This window comes from Phalacrocorax carbo, chromosome 13 (genome assembly GCF_963921805.1).
Source record: "Phalacrocorax carbo chromosome 13, bPhaCar2.1, whole genome shotgun sequence".
NCBI classification, from domain to species: Eukaryota; Metazoa; Chordata; class Aves; order Suliformes; family Phalacrocoracidae; genus Phalacrocorax; species Phalacrocorax carbo.
Genome location: NC_087525.1, coordinates 17,630,591 through 17,647,632, shown reverse-complemented (window position 1 = coordinate 17,647,632; position 17,042 = coordinate 17,630,591). Strand labels below are relative to the sequence as shown.

Below are 17,042 nucleotides of genomic sequence, written 5' to 3'. Positions count from 1 at the left end.
TGCCTTGTAGACAGCACTGGGATCAGCAAGGAGTGTTTTCCCTTGTTGCTGTGCTGTTCTTGAGCAGCCAGCTCACACGGTGGGGAGTAGTCATGCCTTTGCATTCCTGAGTTTGGTACTAGGAATGCAAACAACTGCCATCCCCAAGCTGGCTTTGTGCTGCGAGTGCTTGTCCGCTGGGAACCGAGAGCCAGATGTGCTTCACATAGTTTCCAGGCAGCACTGATCCGTCAGATGACAGTAGCTATTGAGTGCTCTTATGGTGGCCCAGAGACACGAAGATGAAAGCCCGATGTCTGTCAGCACCTCCCTTGCCGTTCCTGTGTCCCTTCAGTTTTCACTTGAGTCCCCTCACAAAAGCAAATGCCACAGAGCACAATGTTGCAATGTTAATGACCTTTATTTTTAAGGAAGAAATTCCCAAGTCTTACAATGTTGAACTGTCAGACAAATTTGGGATATGCTGAACTTTGCGGTCAAATGCTTTCCTGCACCCACTGCCCAGGCAGCAGCTTGCAGCCTCACCTGGGAACCCACCTTCCTCTTCAGGAGCATCCTCCACATCATCTCCTGGACTAATTTTACTAGGGAGGATGAACAATATTTGAGCGCTCTCTCAAACAAAGGTATTTTCGTGGAGAAGAAAAAAAGAGTATCTGATGAACAGTCAGAGGGAAAACACTATAGAGAGACCTGGAATAATTTCTTAGAGTGGCTTGTGGTGTTTCCCAGCTGCTCTGTCTGTAAACAGCCCCTTACCCCCAACTCAGGGGCTCCACCAATTGTAGAAGCAAGAACTAACCAGTGCCAGATTCAAGTCTCAAAACACACACCGTTTTAGATATGGGGAGCAAATGGGCAGGGGGCTGGTTCATAAGAAAACTTCTAAGCATTATTGTAGCATAAATAATATGGCATCTTTCACCTCAAATAGCCTAACACTTCATAAAGTGATATGAGCTTCACTAGCTGCTGAAACACAGCTATTTCTGAAGTGGAACCTGATATCTTCTTTTTATTTTTTTAACTAGCGGAGAGCTGTGTTTTAAGGTGGAGAGTGAAGGATACAACACACAACCAGTCGTAAGTATAATCTAGGAGGGTTTTGCAAAATGGAAAGATCAAGTAAAATCTGCTTTTAGTAATAACATGCATTCTGGTGTATCGTAAGCTTGCGTCCTTAGTTTACAAATATAATTTATTTAAGAGAGCCGGAGAAAACTCAAATAACGTTTTCTTCTCTCTCTTTCAGCAATACTCTTACAGCTCTTCGGTGGCAGATGCTCTGCTTCCTTTCCTCTCTTCATTTAGTTTAATGTCCAAGTCCCGGAGCTGGCTGAGGAACCCCGAATTTGGGCAAATGTCTCTGTGAGCACTCACTGTTTTCAGAGCATCCACGAGTGTCATGTTTTCGTGGATCATTAGAAAGGCAAGCACTAAAGACGCAGAGCGGCTCACCCCCATGGCGCAGTGAACAAACACCTTACCTGCGGGGAAAAAGAAGCACAGCAAGGTGAGGGGGCTTCAGTGCTTCTAAAGGGACAAAGACGCAGGGAGAGCAAGAACTATTAGAAACAAGTTGGGAAAACAACGGTGGCAATTAGCGGATGCTCATGTTTTCAGGGTGGTTGGCGTAAGATCATACCATCCATCTCAGGCAAGGTGGTATTTCATACTGGCCTCATGCACCTAACTTAGGCCTCAGATTAAAGTAGTTGAAATTTGCTGTGGAAGGAGAAGCTTTTTGTGACTAACCTTGTTAGTATTTTTCTGTGGAAAAAAAAAAACCCAAAACTGTTTTGGCAGAAAATTTTGGCCCAGCCCTGACTGTGATCACTGACAAGTCCCATAAACTCTGTAGGATAGTCTGCCTGTAAAAAATGGACTCATAATTTACTGTATCTCAGCAGCCCAGTGTGAGCTATAACTGGGGATTTAATAAAGCACTCCAGTGAAAGCAGCAGATCTTGCAGCCAGTCAGAGTCGGAGCAAACTCTGGAACAAATGGAAATTATGATAACTAGGCCATAATCCAAACTCTGCTGACAAAAATTCAGCAGGCTGCGGGTCAGGCTCGTAGTTTTTGACTTAGTTCATTAACTTCTGCTGCTTCTCTAGCTTAATAGACAGTCTGAATAAAGCTCCAGTTCCGTGAAGCGCTTAAGCACGTGAAGCATTTAAGCCAGCGCAGAAGCGCCGCGGCTCCCAGCTGAGCGCGCCGGGAGCGGGAGCCGGGCTGCGGTACGGGGGCAGGGTCGCCAGGCTGCCGGCGTGCGAGGGGTGCGAGGTGCGCGTGGAGGCAATTCCTGCCGGACGGACCCGTGGGGGAGCACCCGCAGGTGCCAAATCCTCTGCCCTTCCCTCTCGCGCTGCCCGCAGAGTTGGCCCTTCCTGCCGCCGGGCTGGGCTTGGGGCAGCCAGCCTTCCCCAGCTCCCACGGCCACCTGCCCTGCAGCGCGCGGCACCGGCGCCCTGCTCCCATCCTCTGCGCCGCGGCTCCCCGTGTGCCGCCTTGAACCATATGCTGAATCTGAGCCTTGCTGGCTGCCTGTTACTGCAGGCAGAAGCCGTTTGGCTCGTGTTGAAACTTCCTCCCGAAGCTTCTCTTTGCCTCCCTCTTACCTCCTGAAGTGTTTAAGGCTTTGCCTATGAAATTGGCAGCATCGTAGAAGAAGATGCTTAAATCAAAGGAAGGATCATCAAATGCTTCTACTCCGTAGTACTCTATTTGCAGATCTTCGTAATATTTGGCTCCTGTGTTGATGCTATATGGCCCATCTGCTGCATTAAGGATATGAGTAATGTTGAGGCTTTGAAGAGTAGTTTTGCTCCTAGCAGCCCACCTGTTGAAAGACACGAAGGGCTCATTGGCAACACTCCTAGCATTCTGCTAAAATAGTACGGCTTAAAGTTAGTGCCTGCTCCCGCTAGGGCAGGATGCAGGAACTGCAGCTTGCTTACGGAGAGGCAAATGGCGAGAAGCCCGTTGTGCTTTGCATGTGAAAAATGTGATGCAGGGTTGTACAGAGCAGCAAGAGCGCAGACTTGCCGGTGGGATACTGCTAGTTAAGCAAATGCCTCCTAGCAGTTAATCCCTGGGAACCTGTCTTGCTGTATAAGGCGGTCAAGATTTTCCTTTATAAAGCTGTTTAGCAAGTTGTAGAGCTAATCTCTCATTCACGGTGTGCGTGGGTGGCAAGGGCGAGAACCCACGCAGATGCAGCAGCGCCTCGTTCCCAGTTCGGACACGAAGCGGCTGCATCGTGCTCACCAGCCAGGTTCTCCCGCTTCCCACCATAAACTGGGACTGAAGTTATTCCATGAAACTGTGATCCTTAACGGATGTATTAATGAGGAGGAGGAGTTGGGAGAAATGAGCTGGTGATCTATGCAATCTGCAGAAATCCAAACAGAAGGAAATGGCAATACATAGAAGTGGTCACAAGAGTAAGGTATTTATATGAAAATTCCTGTTTGTTATTTTCAGTTTTACCATCTTGGAAAGAAAGCTTGGATTTGCACTGGCAAAATTGCTATTGTATAATTCATTTGGGCCCTGCTCTGCCTGGCTCTTGGTCCTGCTACTCCTATTTGACTGAGAGGGCTACTGCGCTCTCCTCTGCTGCCTTAGAGCACAGTTTCCAGGACAGATAATGCATCTCAGAGTTGACACCAATATGGGTTCTTTAAGGACTTTTGTCTAGAATACGAATAAGTCTTATGCTGCCAAATCCGTCTGGTTCACAGACTATAGAAAACCCAGCTCAGACACACTGTGAGTGGGTCACCGTTTTGTATGCCATGTTTTTTGTGATGTCCAGGTTCTTTATTGGTTTTGGAAGCCCGTATCACAAAAACATTCCTGCAGACCCAAAAGCTTCTCCCCAGCATACCGCATCCCTTCCTCCGCCCCACCCCGGGACCGACAACAGCTTAATGATAAGACCATATGTTCTTACGCATCTCCCAGGTAAATATTTGGCCAGACTTGGTCCACGTGATTATCAGAGCCTCCTCTGAACCAGCAGAGCCGCTGGAGGTCTGATAGTGCTGGTGTTTCATAGGAAGCTCCGCTCCCTGAGCTGCTAGTCGGAGGTGAAGAGTCTCTGGTGTGAGGCATCTTGCTCCTCTTGCACGCACTCAAGCTGTATCAGACACAGCTTTTCTGAAATGAATTAAGAGGAAATTTTCATACAGAAATAATATTCCCTAGAAAGTTGTCCTGTTCATTACCCTCCAAATAGCATTACATTATTATAACTAGTGTGTGCAGCAGGGCCTGCAGGTGTTGCTAAAAGCATCCAGAGAGCAGGACTGACTCTGTGGTAGGACTCCACAGGCATGTAATTCATCCCCTGAGAAAGCAGCAGCATAAGACGATATGATTTAATTTCTTGTCAAGCAACACTGTTGAAAAAGAACATCCCGTGCCACCCGAGTGCAGCAGCGGCTGAACCTCGTAGGTGCAGGTATTTCTGTCGCTATAGCGCTGATGAGCGCGTGCAGGAAAGCGCCAGTGCTTTATGTTGGCGAGCTACCGAAGTGTTCGTGCACGCGTGATTCTGGTTAGTTAGGGCTGGAGGGTTTTGAAAGAATGAATCATTGGGCTGACTTATACTTACAGAGCTTCTAGGGACAAGGAGGAAACCTTAGGATGTGTGTGTAAGACATGTATTCATACGGTGTATGTGTACACATGTATAAAATGTATGTGTGTACAATTTCCTTTCATTTATAGGGGTGTATTTAAATATATGTGTACACATACATAGGTATAGATGTATACTCATGAACAGATTTTTCACATGCGTATATACATATGTATATATATGTCTGTATGTATATAAAGAGAAATTGAGAGGATTTGAACTAGTTTTTTCCTCTCTCTCAGGTGAATACCCCTGAACACTCAGCTATACTGGTTTACTTGCGTCTGTCTGTCTCAGTCTCTCCTCTGGGAGCTGTTCCACTTTGTATAAATAATGTGATAGCTATTTGCCTCCAGAGTTTCTCTCGTCTGAGGGGTAGGGTTCTTACTGGGATGTAATAAAAAAAAAGTGTCTGAATTTTGGGAAATTATAGAGCTGAAAGTTCTTCGTTGCCCTGATGAGAATCCCATCGAGGACTGCTTTGCTCCCTCACAGATTGTGCCATGGAACATGGGCATCCCTTCTGCAATGTTCTTCGCTGGTTTAGACCCAGGAAGCTCAGGCCAGCCGGTCCAGCCTGAAGCAGAGCTCAGTCGAGAGCAAGAGTTCAAAGATAGCCAAGCAGTCTCTCCTCTGAGACTCTAGGAGCGTTTCTCCTGCCGGGACCTCATTATCCTGAATTGCTGTTCTTGCCCCCAGAGAACACTGATAGCTTGCTTTGGTTGCTTGTTGGTATTAAAGGCATAATCAATGTGGGAGCCCCACTAGAACTCTTCCCAAAGTGGGGTGGCTGGTGTTTATTCTGATGTGGCATCAGCTTTCACTCTAATGCCAGAATGCCTAAATCTAGAGTTCGTGTTTATTTTCTCAGCAATTCTAGAAAGCAAGCGCAGATGGGACCTTTGGAAGCCATCTAGTCTGTTCCCTGCCCCAGAGCAGCAGCCGCCAGATGGATGTGGCTCCTAAAACAGCAACAACTTTGTCCAAACGTCCAGGTACGTTATTTTTACCAGTGCAGGCTGATTTGGGGAATAAGCAGAAAGCCGGGGAGGATATCTTGTTGCTTATGGAAAAATAAGTAGAGATGATGCAAGGCGTATTCTTGAACACACCACACATTTCTGTGATCTCAGCCTAAATTTTCTTCTCCTGCCCCCTTCCTCCTCCTCCTCTCCACAAATGTTAAGAGCAGTTATAGCTTTTTGTACGCTCCAATAAAAAGGAAGTCTCCCTAGGGTAACTACTTAATAAGCAAAATATGAAAAGCACAATAAAAATGATGGGAGAGATGGGAAAAAAAGCTGACTGGTTTTACTTTTAATGAGGAAAGAAAAGAACTGCAGGGAAGTAGAGAGGAACATAGGGATAAAAGCCTACAAATATTTCAGGGCAGATAACGCAGCACCAAGAGCTTTGGTAAAGGAGAATGTTGTGCAATCCCAGCACAGATTAGCGTGAAGAATAGCGCGGAAAAAGATATTGTGCGTTGCCCTCCAAGTTTTACTGCCTTGCGAAAGTCATGCACTGTGCTCAAGAGCCACTGCCAGCATTGTCATGATGACCTGTTTGTACTTTCACCGACACAGAACGTTAAGCTGAAGCAGTAAAAGGAAATCAAGAAAAAGATAATGCAGCTTCTACATCAGGAGATTCATAAGACCACAGGCTGATTTGCAAGGAGGGTGGCTGACTCCCAATCACTGCAGATGTTTAAAGGCTGAAGTTGTGGAGGTAAGCAGATGGGCACTAAACTTTTGAGTTCTCCTAGCCCCCACTGCTTTGAGCTTCTGTTGTAGCCTGTCAGCTAGTTACAGTAATGGAGGTGATTAGCAGAGCGAGGGAAAGGGATGACCAGCAGAGGGAATTACATTGCGAGGCCTCTTGTTCAAGACCTGACTTTGAGGAAGTTCTGCAAGAACTGAGTCGTTTTGGTGCGGGTGAAACTTAGCAGGCGACTCCAGCCTTTCCAGCCAGGGAGGTGCTTTGCAACAGAGCTCCCTTTCATACAGCAATCCTCTTCCCAAAAAGTGCGTCAACATCGTTTAGTTCACGTGACTGATGCCAGACAAGTGAGCGCGTCACGTCGACGCGGAGCGTAGCTCCTCCCGAGCACGCCGCTCTGTCCTGCGCTGCTCTGGCCTTGAAATTGAATTGCTCTGCGGGGCCTTCAGGGTAAGCTTGAAAATAGCTATACCAGATGATTGGACTAATGAGGGAAGTAATAAGAATTTTTTAATTGAAGGCCAGGGACTTTGCTGAGGGTGTCATCGTCGTCCCCCCCGCACCCCACTTTAAGGTACTGCAGAGCTAGCAAAAGCGCTGCCACTGATCACATTTGTCTGAGCTTCTCCCTCTGGGTGGCTCCCAGAAGCTGCTTTAGTTGGAAACAGGCAGTGACTGCAGGAGGGCAGGAGCCCCTGTGACTGGGAAAACAAACATTTCTGTCTTACAAGGTCACTAACATTGTCTGCAGAGATCTAGACCATGCAAGTTGGATAGGATTACTTTTCTTGTAAACCGTAGCCTGGAAGTACCTAAAGACTATCTAATTAGATTCTTTCTTTCTACCTTTCTTTTCCTTTTCTTTCTTCTGGTTAAAACCAAATAACAGCAACAAAAAAAAAGCCTTCTACCTATAGGAGACATTTGAGACTGGACAGAGATTTTAAGGGCAGTCCAGAGGTATCAGCCCTCCTTGCTTTCCTGGGAGAACACAAGGCAGCACAAGCTTTAATGCCATTCTGTAGTTAAGCACCAGTTCCCAGGCACCCAGAGCTCGGGGCGCACCGCGAATGGCCAGGGCCTTGCCCGGCTCTGAGCTGTGGAGCCCGAGTCGCTCTCGAGGTGTCACGGGGGCTCGGGGGTCCCGGCGGGCACAGGCTGCGGGGCCGGCCCCGCCGAGCTGCAGGGAGCGCCCGCGGGGGGCTGCGGGTCACCCGCACGCTCTGGGTGCGGCTCCCGAGCGACTCGGCCGCTCCAGGACCGCGTCGGCAGCAACCAAGCCGAGCTTTGCGTCTCCCTGATGTATCCAGCCACTTGAGTACCACAGTCTGCAAGGTTTTGGGTTTGTTATTTTTTTCTTTTTTTTTTTTTTTTATCTTTTCCTACACTGGAAACAATTGCCATTTTCTACTGAGGATTTTTCTGGCAAAGAAAAGAAAAAAAGGAAAAAGAAAAAAAGGCACAACCCCCACTGACTTGAATTGGCTGAAGCATTTAACAGATTTGTGTTGCATTTGCAGATTCCAGTAAAAGAACTCGGTATAAGTTCTGGAAAAAACACAAACACTCCAATATTGTAGATTCAAAATAGTTCGTTTTGTTATTTAAAACACAAATTACCATTTCTATTTTTCTATTCAAAGCTACTTTTGTTTTGGAATTTTACTTTAGCATTGCAGAAAATCTTTTAAAACATTAAAACAAGATGAAGCAGCTTGTTCCTGGTTGAGAAAAACATGTTTTGTTTAACCAGAAATGAACACAAACTAACTGAGCAGCCGCTTATTCACCCAGCTCCCATTCTCACTGCTGCAGCGGGGGAAAGCCTCTTGCCATTTTGCCACGGTTATTACCTTGTCTCCTAAAGACCAAACTGAGCTGTGGAGAGATTAAATGACTGTCTGAAGTGCCAAGAGCAGGCAGGGCATTAGTCGGGCCCCAGGTCATCTTTCCTCTGTCCCTTTTGCTAGCACCTTCCTCGCCAGCACAGCGCTGCTCGTGGTCATGACGGCAGCCCGGATGGGGACAGGTGTCTCTCAATAACAAGGTCTTGCAGGAGATTATTGGTAGCCTCAGGCACAGCAGGGCGATTCTGACTGGACCTGTGGTTACTACAATAACGCAAACGCTAGATAACAGCAACGTGATATGGAAAGCTCCTGCATCCAAATATCCTGAATACCTGGAATCAAAACCTGCAAGCTAAACGGTTCAAAATACCAAAGCATGAGATCAGAATATAATTCACATGAAAACCTGAAAAACATAGAAGGCTCTCAATGCAATTGCTCTTTACTCTGTTTTTTCTTCTTTTCGCTCAGCAAGCATCTCTGTACTCATCTTTTACACTCCTTGCTCTTTTCTTTCAGGTAGTGCTTAACACTACAGCTCTTTGTCCTCCTGATGGAAAAATCCAGATGGAAAGAAGTGTGGTTCACAGGGAAATGATCATGTAAGTGGAATTAATCTTTCAGATACTGTAATGTGAAATCTGATCTTCCTTTTTGTTAAGAAGACCCAATCTGTGTCTCTACATTTTGGCCAGAATCTGATGCTAAGAGAACCCAGGAGTCTCTTGAGGTAGAGCTGAAAGCCTCGTGTGCAGAAACAGGCACATTTAAAAGCAATAGCAAAGTTAAAACAGCCAGATGGGAACCTAGCAGGCAACCGAGAGGGGAACTCTCTGTTTTCCTTGCAAGCCTACAGGGGCTTGTTTGCAGGAATTAGAATCTCTCACCAGCAGTTCACTGCAGCTCTAATACCAAGTGGTATTGAAAATGAGAAGCAGGTTATGGCTGATGGTTTAAATGAGGCACCTATGGGAATTTAGAAATGAGATCCTGGACTCGTCTCGGTGTAGACCGTGCACATGGCAGAGCAATATTGCTTTCTTGGCTGACTGCATCATATATTATAGCCTTTTATTTTGCCCACACTCAAACAGCAGGGAACAGTAGAAGTTCATTGCTCCTGCTCGCTGTTTAAACCCTGATCTGCCTCACCAGAGGCAGTGCCCCTGAATAATGGAAAGCAGAATCGGTCCCTCGGCCTCAGTGCGGGTACGTGTTCAATGCAGCACTGTATTAATGCCATTGCCATTATTCCGGAGTGAAGAGAAAAGCAGAATGTACAATTAAAGCCCTGTTTGGTTCGGTTTTTAAGAGAATTTACTACCTGGGAAAGATGCCAGATTGAGGGCTCTGGAAAACACAGCCCTCTCTTTAACCACAGCATTGGGAAGGAGTGGGAGCAGCCCTGCAAGCCTTCTCCACAGCTACCCGCTCAGCTCAGCTCAGCTCCGCTCACAGATGCCCCTCGCCTGACGCCAGCAGCTGTGTTTTACTGGGTGGGAGAAAATCAGTCTTCACCCCTCTGCCCCGCTTGGCCTCCCTCCTGGCACCTCCATTCACACCCGTGAGCGGTGCTTCGGTGCGTTTGTGACGGTGCCCTCTGACTCCTCCAAGCTGAGCGGGAAGGTACCAACCCCTGCTTGCGAGGAACCTGAGCCGGGCCGGGGAGCAAACTTGCCCCGGGAGCCCTCCTGTCCCTGCCAGGGCTGCCCGGGGCTGGAGGGGCTGCCGCAGCGCAGACAGCCTGCGCAGGAGCTGCGAGCACCTGGACGGCAGGGATGTGCGAGGCTGTGGCAGGAGAGCGGGCGGTCAGAGAGGGCAGGGCAGGCGAGGGTGGGCAGGCGAGGGTACCCAGCCTCGGCCAGGGGTTTGGGGAGCCAGGAGAGCCCGGGGTGGTGAGGCACATCCCAGGTGAAGCGGGAAGACAAGGGGGTGCCTGGCCAGGCATGGGCAGCGCTGTGAGGTAGCGCAGGTGGGGATGAAGCCCGAGTGTCTCAGCTCAGGTGGGCTCCTGAGTGAGGTGGGGAGCCCCAGCGAGGCCGCCCACCGCTCGCTCTCACGCAGCCCCTTCCAGCAGCCCTACCCCAGGTCACGCAGCCACCCTCGCCCTTGGGCAGGGCAAGCCCCAACGAGCCAAGCCAGGCTCACAGCCCTGCCTTCAGGATTCAGGAGCTTCACCTGTGCCCCACTGGTTTTTGGGGAGAGGCTGTTATTGCTAGCTCATGGAAGCGCTCCCGGAGAGCATTTCATTTGCTTTGCAATAGAACCGATCTGCACATATTTTCCCAAGACCATATGTTTCTAAGGGGAGGGGGGAGAAGCTCCATGCTGCCTCCAGCCCCCCAGCCCCATCCTGCCTCCCCCAAGCCTCCTGTTTAAGAGCCACGCATCCGAGGAAGAGGCACCTGCCCACTCAGGCCTGACGCTGCAGGAAGGGATGCTTGGAGAATGGGGGTGGCGGGTGGGAAACCGGGGAGTCCTGCTTGCAGTGACAGGCCATAGCTGTGGCAGGACGACAGCTTTTACATCTGCAGCTTTCAGATTCAAAGGAGATTAAAAAAAAGAGAAGTATTACCTTATGAGCTGGCATCTCTGAGCTATTCAATGTACCATCCCCAGCAAGACAGCGCTGCCCTCCACAGGCTCCTACCATAATTTCCGACTCGGCTGTGGATATCTGTGAAGCCTAGGGTGATGCTTCCCCCTTTAATTCTCTTCTGGGGCACTCCTGTCCAGGGTACTACTGCTAGGAATTAAAACCCCCCAAAACTACTGTTTTTCTTGACCCATCTGACTACACTCATCCTTCTCCCTGAATTAAAATAGCTGTAGGTTTAGGTCCTGCTGCCAGCAGCCATAACTGTGCTATATGCTATAATCAGAGCGCACAGATGCAGCTAACTGCTTCTAATAGTAGAAACTTCACTCTAATCTTATATAACGCCAGTAATGGAGCGGAGAGGCTGTGCCTTGTGAGGAGCTCAGAAAGCTTCCTTGGGCAGCCCGTGCCCCGCGGGCAGAGGAGCTCCAGCAAGAGCAAGAAAAACAAAGTGACCTTGATATTGATAACAGTCCAGTGAGTGCTGTCACAGCCAGCGCCGTGCCGAGATTGCATCGGTGTCACGGGCTGTCGATAGGTGTAAGTTACGGGCAGTTCTGACACAAATGATGTTGAAGAGACCAGACGCGGGGGGGGGGGGCGGGGGAATGCTTTGCAAGCTTCAGGAAAGACAAACAAGGATGTTAATATATTGCTATTAAAAGGGGCTCCAGAGCACTTGCCCTTCTGCAGGCAGTATAGATTTGTGTGACTGTGGATTAAAGGGCTTTTTTTTTCTTCTCCTTGATTTACTCCTCAAATGATTTCCCTCTGACTGCTGCTGTCAATACAAAATTGACAATGATGTCAAGCTCGCAAGATTTCAGAATATTTGAAGGCACGAGCAAAGGGGTTTTGATATTCCTCGGTCGTTTGGCAGTGGTTTCTTTGAGCTCTCTGCCTCTCCCTGCACTTCTAACGTAAGCAGTGAAGTGCTCGCCTTGCCTTGCCTTGCTTGAAAGGGTAGATACGAGAAAGGCACCTTTTTCTAAGGTTGGCAAAGCTGTACAAACTCTTTGCAGTGGAATCAAGAGCAAAAAGACTTCAGAACTCTACAGTGGAAGATCTATTTTGACACTTAAGCTTTTTCAGGCAAATTGCAGAGCTTTCAAGGGACACTGTACTTTACTGGGGCAGAGCAGGATATTTTTTTCTTTAGATTTTTTAATTGCTCACTTGAAAATACTGGGGGGTTTTTGTACTCAGTCATCTTTTAAGTAGGGTGATAGTTTGTATCAAAGGAATTGACTGATGAGGTGTATGAGAACAGCTAAGAGGAGATACTAAGGCCTAGAACTGGGGTTTACTTTCTCTTGCAAACTTTGGGTTATGTGTCTGATGAATATTTGCTCCTAATTTCTTATCTTGAAGAAATAAAACCGGGGGTGGTTTTCCTGTAGCGCCTTCCTGGTGTTGGGGTAGCCGGTGAAGCAGAACGCAGGAACCAGGGAGCTGCCTCGTCGGGGTCGGGGTAAGGCGGCACGTGCAGCCACCTCTCCGGGCTGTGACGGGTGAGGGGCCAAGGGCAGGGGCACTCGCTCGCTGCTCCGTGAGGTGTCCCGTCCCAGGGTCACTGGCAGAGCTGGTCCTGTGTTCGCTGGCGCGTGGGAAGGCGTGTGCGCTGTCTCTGCGAGGAGCCGGCAGCGGGGTGCTGCCCCGCTCCCCAGGTACCCTGTTGGCAACACCCGAGTCGCGCAGTCAGGGCGGGGAGCAAGGGTTGTTACGTGCCAGCAAGTTTTTTGGAGTGTTTTGGGGTTTTTTTTCACCTTTATCTTGTCAGGTTTTATGCTGTTGTTTTTCTGATGCTGCTTGTTGCTGAGCTCGCTGAGGTCGATGCCAAAGCCGGTGTGGCGATGGAGGGAGGAAGAGCCTCCAGCGAAGCAGCAGCCTCGTGGCTCCCAAGAGGGTGAGACAAGCACAGGTAGCAGGGAGGGGGTGCAGCCTTGCTGGAGGTTGTGCTTGCTGGAGGCGGTTTATAATAGACAGTTTGAGCACAGGCTGCAAATGTAACAGTCGGTTTTCCCAAAGCAAACCCCAGTGCCTCCAGCACAGCCCTGGGAAGGCTGTCCTCCGCTTGAGAAAGTCGCTGTGAGCAGGAATACATTAAGGACTGTGAGCTTCTCAGGTACAATGGTAATGGGAGCCATCCGTGAGTTATAAATAGCATTAACATCCTTCCTCTCCAATGCCTGGCATCCCAAGCAGTCATTTTTGCTGGTGCTAGTGAAAATGAACAAAGCACTGAACAGCTTTTATTTATGTTCTCTTTGCAGGCTGGAATTTTGTGAGTAGTTTTTCTCACTGGCTTTGAATTTTGAGTTTATTTTAAGGGAAAGTATTGGCATTTTCTCCTTTTGGATTTTTTCCTTTTTAAATTATCATACGTTACTTTCATATTTTTAGCAAAACGATGTGGGAAAAGCTATTGTGACAGGAGAGTGGGGATCACAAGCAGTCCTTTACAAAGAACCTCTGTGTGACTGAAGGAAAGGGGGGGAGGGGGGAAACCCAAACCACAAACCATAATTTAATCTTATATAAATCTGACATAATTTTTTGACAAAATACTGAAAATGTTTTGTTTTAGGATTAAGCAAATAATGCAAGGTGGTTTGGCATGATTTGTGGTGTTTACATTGACAGATCAGAAAGAAATAGTGTTGCCGTAGAGGAAAAATATTTACATGCCTATTGGACAAGGTCTTCCTGGGGTTTGATAGGAAACAAAGCTGGCTTTTGTCAAGGAGCTATGAAGAGCCGAGAGCAAAACTGGCAAAAAGGACTCTCTTCAAAAAATATTTAGGGTACACTCGATGAAGTCCTGTTTTAAAATGATAAATCCTCACATATTGTGCAACTCCTTTGCTGTTACAGACCTTTAGGAAACACAAGGTCTACGAAACAGACATCTTGCCCTGGGATAACCCCCAAGCCCCTGGTACTAGATCAACTGGTAGAGCTGGAAGAATTAGGAAAGCTTTTAAATAAACAAGAAGGGCTTTATTTTTTTTCCCAATTATGCCAGCTGATCTAATTATACACTGTCTTTACTGACAACTCTTGCCTTAGACCAGTGCAGCAACACTGCCGTTACTGAAACACTGCGATTTTTCATATTGCCAGAAGATGGCAGAAGAAAGCAATCTTGAATGATTGAAAAAACACACAGTATAGTCATGACTGGCTTTTAGAGGGAGCTGTTACTGATGTACAATGAACTGCACTGGTTGGATGGATGAAGAATGTGAAATGTACTGTAAGGATTAAATTTGTATTGACCTGAGTGTATATATCAAATTATCTACAATAATCAGACAGGTCGGAGGCTTTGAGTTAACCAAAGGCTTTGACTCTTCCTCCCCATCTGGGGTGATGCTTCCCTTGAATCCTTCTTAAAAATAGAAGAAAACCAAAGAAAACTGGCCAAGGTTGTTGGACATCAGTGAAAATTATCAGGCGCTTATTAGCCGGTCGGAGTTAATTTGGAACGGCAGCACTGCACAGGCCCTGTTTCTTACGCTGTCTTCCCCTAGACTCTGCTCTGGGCTGATGGGGAATGATTGACTAGCCAGACCTTCAGGTGTAACCTGCCTTGGCACCTCTTCTGCCCATATTTTCAACAAGGTGTGCACAATATCCATTACTAAACAGTGATTAGAACACAGGCACCAAACATCCAGCATGTGCTTCCCGGGCTGGGAATACATTTGTCACCATGACTCAAGATTCCTTTCACAGTGGCAGCAAGGAGGAGGATGACAAGGGATCAGGAGTGGAGAAGCAGAAGAAAAATGTTTAAAGCAACTGTCAGCTGTTGTGACAATGAGGGAAAACTACTGATGATATGGATACCCACCACCTGGGCAGGAACACCCTTGCCCCGTGAGATGCTGCTAACACAGACCCCAGTGCCCTCAGGATTCTGATCCTACTTGGCGCTTTAAGGTATTTTTCCTTATATTGCTGCTTTTGGTAAAATGACTTTGTTCCCAGCTTGGTTCTGCGGTTAGCAGCAGGAATCAGCTTCATCTTATAGGGAAGGTGAGCGATAGAAGCTCTGAGGCCGCTGGCAACACCACAAGAGCACTGCCAGCAACCAGCAGCTTTCTTTTGCCCTTTGGCCGCCCACCTCTGCGTGATGGGGTCCCACCTGCTATTCAGAAGTAGATTAAGCCTTCCTGAAAATGAATAGCTTTAACAGAGAACAAAATTACTTTGAATCTGTCTCGTCCAGGACATCCTACAACCTGAGTCATTTGCCAGGCTTCCAACAACTGATCATCTAGGTCAAAGCACCTCCAGGGTATGCTTAATCCTGCTCTGGACATGAGGTGAGCAAGCACATAGCCTTCACACGCTGAAGTTTTAGTAGGCATGTTTAGGGGAAACAGCACTCCATAGACATCTGTTCCCCTTCCATGCCTGAAATGAAAATCCTCCCCTTTCAGCACTGAAGCATTAACTCCAAATGTTAATTTGCCGTCTTTTTTAGCAAAGACAATAGTGGGAAACAGTTCGGCACAGGTAGTTTATCCCCAAAACAAAGGCGAATCAGGGCTGTCCAAGAATTTGAAAGCTCTGGGAGGAAAGGATTTTGCAAAGTTTTCTGTTTCTGTTCTACTGAGCGAGGTGTATATACCTGAGAGGGGAAAATCATTGCGCAGGTGAGCTCAGGAGCGAGGAGGCTCCTGCGCAGCTGAGACAACTGCAGCTGTGGTGCCGGATCAGGCTACCCTGAACTCTGCTCCTCCCCTGCCACTTACTCTTGACCCTTGCCACAAGTGAGGGCTGAGGCTGGGTTGATTGGTCCTAACCCAAAAGATCAGATCTGGTCTGAAATGCAGGAGCCCAGAGCTAGGTCAGCTCAGCTGGGCCCTTTTCTTCTATTTCTGGGTCTGTCAGACGCAGGAAGGTGCTTACTGTCTTGCTGACTATTGCAACAGAAAAACATGCCTCAGAGCTGAGGGTAAACAATTGTGATCTGCAAATAACTCCCGTCTCATCCCCCTGTTAGCTTAAGCATCCTGTTGGTGGATCACACCGGGTGACGGCAGGCGAGCCCTCTCTGGTTAAGAATTCAGACTCCCTCTGCTAGCAGGGGTGGTGGCGAGGCTCTCGTCACACGCACGCAGCCTGTCCTCTGGCCGGTTTCATCTCCTCCATGCAGGATGCTGCTTCTTGACTTTGCAACGCCTCTGCGGGGCTACGCACGCTTTCACAGCGGGATCTGTTAGCGCCAGCCAGCCCCCCCCTTGCGTGCCACCTTCTGGCACAGGAATGCAGCCTGCTGCCTCCACAGGAGACAGGCAAAATCCTGCCCAAAGAGGGAATCATGAGAACAGAGCTAAGGTTATGACTTTCTAAATCTTTATCTTCAGTCTGTATTTGATGTCTGGATAATAAGGTGACCGGTCTCTCAGAGAAACCTAAGGCAAGTTAAACACCACAGAGGAAAACAGTGGTTTTCCTGAGCTGCAGGACAGAGGATGTGGAGGACCTCACCATTTCCCACTCACAGCCTCTGTGGCTGAGGACTTCATGCAGTGTCTCTTCCTAAGCCCTTCAGATCTGAGCTTTAAGTATGGTCAATACAGCTGCACTTCTTTTTTATGTCTAAAAAGAGTGGCTTCCCCTTTGTACTGTTTGCATTCTGTCATGCTGCTTTGGCTCACTCACCGTTCTTCTGAGTTTGGTAAAGCAGCTGCCTGTGAAAACAAGAACAAAATTAAAAAAAAAGAAAATTATCCAATGCTTCCTCTTTTATATACGGTGGAGAGCTTTTTCAAAGGCAGAAAGGGGAGTCTGTCAGGTTATGCACCTATTTATGCCCTTGAAAATCTTTCACTTACAGTAGTTAATTGGTCTGTGTAAATCCATTGCCAGAAGAGGTAATTGACCATTTTTATAGAAGGATCAGTAACCAAAACACTCCGGGCTATTGTTCTAGAAATTATTAAAAAATTAGGAATTATGAAAAGAATATGTTTCAGGGCATCAGCCAGCCTCTCCTGAAACTATGCAAATTCACTTGGTGAAAACAACAGCAGACACAATGAAATGAGTTGTATATAAAGAACTGAGATCTCAGATGTGATATTATGCAGAAGGTAAAGAGTCTGTACTAGATAAGTAACAGCTCACTGTGTTATCAAGGGTGCACTTTGATTTTGATGAATGTTAAAAGAACCTTTAGCCTTGAAAATAAAGAGGATAATTTCTCTC

At 47.7% G+C, this 17,042-nt stretch overlaps 1 protein-coding gene across 1 annotated transcript in view; it reads right to left on the bottom strand.

The window, feature by feature from the left end:
- Positions 1-403: 403 nt before the first annotated feature.
- The window catches only part of LOC104052930 (dual specificity protein phosphatase 13B), a 19,214-nt gene continuing 2,575 nt past the window's right edge, over positions 404-17,042 (bottom strand). The window contains exons 3-6 of the mRNA XM_064464945.1: positions 16,497-16,521; positions 3,960-4,165; positions 2,623-2,843; positions 404-1,487 (exon numbers count right to left, since the gene is read on the bottom strand). Coding sequence (XP_064321015.1) covers positions 1,261-1,487; positions 2,623-2,843; positions 3,960-4,120 — 609 coding nt within the window. The 5' untranslated portion in view covers positions 4,121-4,165; positions 16,497-16,521 and the 3' untranslated portion in view covers positions 404-1,260. The remainder of the gene's footprint in view (positions 1,488-2,622; positions 2,844-3,959; positions 4,166-16,496; positions 16,522-17,042) is intronic.